This window comes from Pediculus humanus, genomic scaffold (genome assembly GCF_000006295.1).
Source record: "Pediculus humanus corporis 1103172107488 genomic scaffold, whole genome shotgun sequence".
NCBI lineage: Eukaryota > Metazoa > Arthropoda > Insecta > Psocodea > Pediculidae > Pediculus > Pediculus humanus.
Window position 1 is genome coordinate 571,323 of NW_002987105.1, and position 8,508 is coordinate 579,830.

The 8,508-nt window shown below is 23.6% G+C and overlaps 1 protein-coding gene across 1 annotated transcript; it reads left to right on the plus strand.

Moving 5' to 3' along the window:
* Positions 1 to 3,301: 3,301 nt before the first annotated feature.
* Positions 3,302 to 6,727, plus strand: Phum_PHUM147390 (uncharacterized protein; the record flags this gene model as incomplete). Its single annotated transcript, XM_002424658.1, has 8 exons — positions 3,302 to 3,418; positions 3,501 to 3,782; positions 3,872 to 3,997; positions 4,124 to 4,329; positions 4,414 to 4,847; positions 5,494 to 5,744; positions 5,842 to 5,941; positions 6,606 to 6,727. The coding sequence occupies 8 exons, from the start codon at positions 3,302 to 3,304 to the stop codon at positions 6,725 to 6,727; spliced, it is 1,638 nt and encodes a 545-aa protein (XP_002424703.1).
* Positions 6,728 to 8,508: the final 1,781 nt, after the last annotated feature.

Genomic DNA, 8,508 nt, shown 5'->3' on the forward strand with positions numbered 1-8,508 from the left:
AATAAATAAATAATTAAATATTTTACTACTAATTTTAGGTTGAATCGTAAAATATTTTAATAACTTTTAAAAAAAAAGCAACCTAATAAATATTTATTTATAAAGTTAATAAAAATTCAACGAACCTCTTCGTAGTTTTATTTTTTTTTTTTTTTTTTTACACTTTTAAATTTTTCTTTTATTTTTTTTAAATTAAAATTATTTACTCTTTAATTTGACGAAAATTTCATTATTTTAATAGTTCCAGAGATTTCGATGAGATTTTTTTTTTTCGAAATGAACTTTTTTACTGGACAACTCGTAAAAAAAAAAAAAAAATATTTCTAAATTTTTTTTTTTTATTTACATTTGCCATTTAAAAGATGAACACAAAATAATTGCGTAAATAAAAAAAATTTTCGTAACTCGTTCGAATGAATTTTTTTTTTTTTTTTTTTTTTATTTGTCAATTCGGTTAAAAAAAAAATATTATAAAATTAATTTGTCGAAGGTTCTATATAGTAAATTTTAAAGTTCAACAGTGATTCATATTAATAATAATAATAATAATAATAATAAAACAAATAAATTTTAAACGAAAAGAAAAATACATAATAAATTATTTTCATTGTATTTTTAAATATGAAAGTGAACATAAAAAAAATTTTTTTTTTTTTTTTGACAGTTCTCCGACCTTATTTACCTCCTGCAACTTATAGACAAACGACGACAAAACGAGTTTTTTTTTTTTTTTTTATAACTTCGTCTTATATAATTTTTTACATACTTTCATCTTTTTTTTTTTTTTGGTTCTTTTATTTTCTATTTATAATTATATTGACTATTCTAACAAGTAATCTCATCTTAAAATCTATTTTTAATTACAAAAAAAAATAATTTCATAAAAAAATTAAAACGGAAATGATTGCAATCTATTTTTTTTTTCGCCTTAAAGGGTTTTTTTTTATTTATTATTATTACTATTATTATTATTTTACGGTATTAAGTTTTACATTTTCTTCAACTGGAAAACTTTCTTTCCAACCTTACTTTTTATTTACTTAGTAATTTTAATTTTTTTTTTTGTAAAAGTAATCGCGAAAAATATATATAATTAACGATAAACAAAAAAATATTTTAAGAAACGTCATCAAAAAAATAATAATAATAATTATTATTATTATTATTATATTTTTGTTTATATTTAAATTATAAAAATTAAAATTCGAACGTTTTTAGGCATAGCGTAAAAATTATTAATAATTAACAGAAATAAAAAAAAGGAAAATTATTTTTTAAAAAAATAAAAAATAAAATTTAAATTATTTAAAATAATAATAATAATAATAATAATAATAACTTTTTTCAGTGAATATATTTTCGATGACCTCAAACGTTATTATTAAAAGGTTTTTAAAATAATAAATTTATTTTATTTTATTTTTTTAACGGTTCGGATGTAATTTCATGCCTGTTTGACAACACAACAAAATTTTTACAATTTTATTAATTAAAAAATTATTAAGTGGTTATTTATGTAAATAAATGCCCTCGGTAGTAGCATTAGTAGTAGTAGTAGTAGTAGCAGCAGTAGTATGAGCAGCCCTTTTATTAGTTTTTTTTTTTTTTTTTTTTTCAAAATATTTATGTACATATATTCTTCATTTTTTATACGGTTGATATTTTATTGCTTTTTTGACTTGTGCCATTTTTTTTTTTAATACGAAGAAAATTATTTGTTTGTTTTATTATTATTTTTCCATTAAATGATTCCCTTGTATAAAAAAAAAAAAAATCTCTTGAAAAGTATAAAAAATTTACAAATTTACGAAAAAAAAAAAACCTCTTGAAAAGTATAAAAAATTTACGAAAAAAAAAAAACATAAGATTTTATCATATGTTCTAAACGACGACATGCGAAAAAAAAGAACTTTATTATCATTATTATTATTATATATTTTTGGTTAAATTAAAGAAGAAGGAAATAAAGAAAAATAAAAAATTTTCCTTTTTTTCGTTTTTTTTTTAATCAATATAAAATTCAAATAGACTGGCACAGGCGGAGTAAAAAATAAATTTTTTTATTTTGTTTTATTTTAATAAAATTAGTAAAAATTTTTTACGTTACGTCAGTTTCACGTAAGACACAATGTCGGGTCACGTAACAAAAAAATTTAAAATCTCCGAAATTGATACAGTTGATAAAAATTTTAAATCAAAGGATTTATTTGACTCTGGATTTGATAAAAATATTAAAACAAAATCTAAGTAAAATTTATTTTATTTTTTTTAAAAATATATTTTCTTATTTGAAAAAACAAAAAAAAATTTAATTGTTTTGTTTGTTTGTTTGTTTGTGATGATTGCACGTGAATTTAAAATGAAAAAATTTTCACGGTTAAACTATTAATAATAATAATTATTATTATTATAAATTTATTTTTGTTTTTATGTTTTGTTTGTTGTGTGTTTTTATTAGAAAGTAATTTGTAAGTAAATTTTTTTTTTTTTTTTTGTTTAAACAAATGGATTATTTAATAATTAAAATTGTTGTAATACACAAACTAATTAAAAAATTTTTTTTTGGGTTGTTCTTCGTAATGCAAAAAATTACGTATTATTATTATTACATTTTTAAAAATTTTATTTCCGGTTTAATTAATTAATAATAAATATTTTTATGTTTAAATAAAATTTATTATTATTATTATAATTATTATTTAGGTTATTATTACGTAATACATAAAAAAAAAAAAAATGAAAAATTTCAATTTGTTTTCGGAAAATCATAAAAATTATTTACCGTGTTATTTCTGCAGTGACGTAAATGTATTATTGAAATTTTCAGATGGGAAATAAAATTCGTATTTTATTGTTAAATTGAATACCCGAGGGGGGGAGGGGGTTAAACGTACAAAAAAAAAAAATTTTTATTTGATGAAGTAAATAATAGAAAAAAAGAATCGTTTATTTGAACGAAAACGTTGCTACGATACAACAACCAACGTTTCTTGTTTTTTATTGATTCTTAGGGGTTGTTCTCTTTAAATTTGTTTTTTTTTTATATGGCCGAGTGAGTTAACTTTTTCTTTTTAACGAGAACATACTATTTTTCGATATGATTTAACTAATAGATTTATTAATCAATTTTATTTATTTTTTTTTTACGTCATACTAGGAACGAAGAATAAAAATGATAATTTTTAGTTGACAAAAATTTTATTATCCCGATTTTTTTTTTTTTTTTGGTGATTATATTTTTAAAAAGTAAATTAATAATATGCTTAATAGGAAAGATAACGGTGGTGGTGGAAATTATGAAATGTTAAAAAAAACACCAGTATCGGATTATACGGAAGGGGCCTATAGGGAGGCTGTATCCAGGCTACGGTACTTGTTGAATGAATCTTATTATCCATCATCGACAAGGTACCATGGGGTACGTAAATAAATTTAGTAAAAAAAAATTTGTTTTTACTTTATTTTGTAATCGTTGAGACATTTTTTTTAAATTTTTACAGATTGGGTTTTCTAAACAGGAAGAAAGTGACGAAGATAAAGAGTCTCCGATGGCAACGGACAGAACCCAACCCCCAAGGGTGAGCCCGTATCGAAGACCGTATTTTCCAAGAAGACCCACAAAACCAATTCATCAAAATGTTCAATCTAACAGTAGCCAATATTACGGTGAAGATGATTCGGATAATGGAAATCAATTTACGGGTTCTCCAGAATTAATAGCTTTTATAGAAAGGCAAGAAGAGTACATAGATCAATTGGAAAAGGAGGCACAATATTGCAGGGTTTGTAATTTTTTTTTTTAGAGGGTTTTATTATGCGACGACGACGACATTACAATTAAAATTATACAGATTAAAAATTTTTATTACAGGACGAGCTATCTCATCTTCTACGCAAGGTGAAAGAATTGATTACAGAAAACGAATTATTACAAGATCAACAAAAGACTGGTTTAATGAAGGTCATGCTTGAAGGTGTGGATGAAGAGAGATTTCAGGTAAGAATATAAAAAAAACTTACAGTTAAGTTATTGTCGAATATATTTAAAAAAAAAAAAAAACAAAATTTTGCGACGTAATTTCCAAAATGTTTTCGTAAAAAAAAAAAAAAAAATTTTTTTTAGAGTCAAAATAAATACATGAAAAATCTCGAGGGGCCATTGATTGTTTTTGAATCGCGTATAAGCGAATTAGAAGCACAATTAACACAGACTAAAATGGACCTTCGAAAAGCTCAAGATGAAGTTGAAATGTATAAGCAAAAATTACAAGATGCTCAACCATCTTCATCAAATTACGATTTTTATAAACAAATAGAAAATTTACAAAGGTTTGTTTAATATTTAATAACAAAACCTTTAGGGACGGAGTAAAAAATCTATTTTTTTTTATCGGGGGGGATACTTTTTCGTAGGGAAAAAAAAGATTTAAACGAATCGTTGGCAAAACTTCAAGCATCAATTAATCAAATACGAGAAAAAGAAATGGATGCATCGAAAAAAGTACAAAAAACGTTAGACGTTGTAGATAAAACACAATTTGAAAAACAACAAGCTGAATTAGAAGTGTATCGTTTGAAAAGCGAATTAGAAATGCAACACGATAAACTTTTAGAAGTTTTATCCGAGCAAACGAGAAAAGTTGCAGATGAAAGAAGTCAAGCCGAGCGTCGGTATCAGCAACATATCGAAAGGTTAAATTCCGAATTGACAATGCAACGCGATGCCGTATCCAAATTACATATGGAAATAGAAAAATACAAAAGAATCGAAGAAGATTTAAAACGAGATTTAAACGCAAAAAATATGACAATAGAAAATGTTAAAAAAGAACTCAGTAATAAAATTGGTAGGTACACACTCCGCTTTCTTTTATGGGAGTGTATGAAATGTCATAGTCAACTCAATGACCCAGGAACTTGATTATTTCGTAACATTTTTCCCTGAAAACAACTTTGCACTTTTATTATTGACACGATCGTTTATACTTTTATTAAATCGACTTGGTTCTTCTAATCTTACTTGCAAATTTTTTAATACTACCATTATTATTATTATTATTTTTTAAATAAATAATATAAACTTATCTTTTATTTATATATTTTAATTTAAATATATACTTATATATTATATTAAAGTTTGAAAAAAAAAATATTAACTATAATATTGTTTAGCGTTTGTTTAAAACAAAACAAAATTTCATTACAACAACCAACCTCCACCCACCTCCCCGTGTAATTAATTATATAAAACTTACTAATTATTTGCAAACATCATTCGAGCCTCTTGATAAATAAATAAATAAAAAAATTATGAAAGACAAATATAAAATTTTTAATATCACTGCAAAGTTTGTTTAAATATTATTTAAAAAAAAAAAAACTTTTTTTACAAACCGTGAAAACATTTACTTAATTAATTTTAAATATTATTATTATTATTATTATCGTACAAAAAAACAATGATTTGATTATTATTAAAAAACTTTGTTCTAGCGGGATTGCAAAAAGAATTAGCTTCTGCTTTGGCGGAAAGAGATTCCATGGAACAAGAGCTTAACACGAGTAGAATGTCAACCGAACGTGTAGAACGTTTAAACAAACAAGAATCGAACAGGTTACAAGTTGAAATATCATCGCTTAAGAAACGTTTGGACGGCGGTGATGTTGATTTGATACATTGCAGAAAAGAAAATCTTAGACTTTTGGAAAAAATATCCGATTTGGAAAAGGATGTAGGTTACAATGTGGTTTTTTTTCACTTTTGAAATTAAATTTCCTTACCTGATACTATTATTATTATTATTATTTTTTTTTTTTTTTTAACAGCTAACGCTTTACAAGATAAAGTTAGGAGAACAAAAAGATCCGATTGAAGAAGAAGAAAAAAATGCAAGAGAAAAAATAATTAATACGAGAATATCTGAAATTGAATCGAAACACGGTAAGGCTTGTATTAAATAAAAATAATTACGATAATTTTAATTTTAGTATCAATTCATGGATAATTTAAGCGCCATTTTTTTGTTTTTTTTTTTTTTTTAAATTTAAAATTGCTTAAGGTGGTCGTATGTCGGTTCACAACAGAATATATATTCATACTTTTTCATAACCATTCGATACGTAAATAATAATAATAATACAAAAAAAAAAAAAAAAAAAATCAATCATTTAAAAAATCAAATCTCTAATCTCATATAATCGTATCAGTATTTAAAGCACTAAACATGTTACAAATACAAAACGCCGCTATCTATCATTTTACGGTTTTTTTTAAATTAGATTAGGGTCATAAAAGATCCACACAATTATGTTTTATTCGTTTGGCATTGCTTAGTTAATATTATTATTATCTATACACTGCTTATCGGTCACTGTTGTTATCAATTAATTATTAAAATTAATTTTTTTTTGCTAATAATTTATTTAGATTTTTTTTTATTTTTAAAAATGCTTTGCAATATTTATTATTATTATTTTTACAATTAGCTTAAGCATCATTTTTTAATGAAATTTTTTTCGATGATGTTTCTCTAACTTTAAAAACAACATAAACAATTATTAGATTAAAAAACCAGAAAGGTTTTTAAAAAAAAAAATTTTTCCAGTCGAAAAAGTGTCCGATCTTGAAGGTCTGATAGAAAACCAGTCCCAAGTGATGGCACAACTCAAGGCCGAATGTGAATCCCTCACCCAGAAGTTAGAGGAATCTACTGCACGTCACAAGTAAGATCCACAAAAAAATTTTTTTTTTTTTTTTTTATTAATATATTGGCTAAAGTTATTAATTATTTTTTTTTTAAAGTAGATTTTTGTTTTAAACAAATTTTATTTTATTTTTTATTGTTTCGCCTTGAAAATAATTTTTTTTTTTAAAATTTTCACATATGCGTGATTTGCTGTTTCCAATCAATTTTTTTTTTTTTTTTTTTTTTTTCGAAAACGAGAATAAATTTTTTTCTCGTATGATTATTATTATTATTTAGAATAAATTTTATTTTTTATACAACACCGAAAAAAAAAAAAAGCACATAAAATGCCAAACCTTTTTTTTTTTTTTTTTTTTTTTTTTTGTTCCTCTACGACTATTCGTGATAGACTGAATCGTTGTATGATTTTATGTATACTCATAGGTACGTCAACAATGGATGTAACATTCTTAAATGGAGGTAACAAACAAGCAGAAAAACCTAAACAAATCAAAATTGATTTATCTGTAAATGTATATTCAAAGGGAAATATTTCAAAGGTTTGTATTTGTTGTGTGTTGTGTTGGGGATTTTTTCGAGTTGCTCGGTTTTGGCTAAAGAAATTTCTCTTCGCAATATTTCGCTTGCTTGTTTTTTTTTTTCTCTTTAAATAAAAACCGCCATTTTGTCTTCGAGTGGATTTTCGTTAATGCGTTTTTTTATGAAAAATTAATTTTACATATTACTTTATCCTGCACGGTTTTTCGTTTGTTTGTTTGTTTGTTTTCTGGAAATTTTTATTGGCACTTTTCCTTTTTTTTTTTTTTTAAATTTCTATAGTTTTTTTACGATTCGAAATTTATGTCTTACGTATGCTAAGTAAGATTTTCAACGAATAAAAATCAGTCAATCAATCAATCAATCAATTATTTCTTTGTCGATGCGTAATATTTATTCAGTAACGGTGCAATTATCGATGGTATAGTAAAAAAAAAAAAAAAAAAAAAAAAGTGAAATTTGTGAAAAAAAAGAAATGAATAAATAAAAATAATTATTAATATTATCAAAAGACCCTCTCTGCGATTATTATTATTATTTATATGATAATATAAAAAAATAATTTTTTTTCGTACTAGAAACATGCATTTAAAGACTATTGACCTTCGACCTTGATCGAAAAATATACTTATTATTATGTTTAGGTCATTCAGTCAAAGAGATATTCATACGAAGAAAAACTATTAATGTTTTTTTTTTTTTTTTTGAGGGGGGGATCAATAAAATTTTATTGTTTTTTTTGTTATCGATTTATCGATTTTTTTTTTTTTAATTTTAAACGTTGGAAAATTTTTTGTTTCGATTGCACGAATTTTCAAAAAAAATTAATCAAGGTTAAAGATGATACCCGTGACTAAAAAATACCTGAATTGTATTTTAGAAAAACAAAGGCTCCGTCGGGGTGGCAGGTGATTAATTAATACCTACTGACAGCCCCCCTCCCCCTTCCCCCCTTAGGGTAAATGTTTTAGCAAAATTTTATTTTTTTTTTCAAAGAGGTTAATTTATATATATATTTCAATTTACAATCAAGTTATAAATTATATTTATATTAATTTCCGGTTGGGTAATTAAAATAAATAAAAACGAGTACAAAGGTAGATTTTTTTTGTATTTTTTCTCATAAGATTTAACACGTTCTACCTTGCCCTTTGACCTCGGTTATACTGAATACGGTTAGAGGCGATTTCGTTTTTTGTTGTTTTTTTTTTTTATACTGTATTCCAATTAAAAAAATTTCATTAATATTATTATTATCACGACG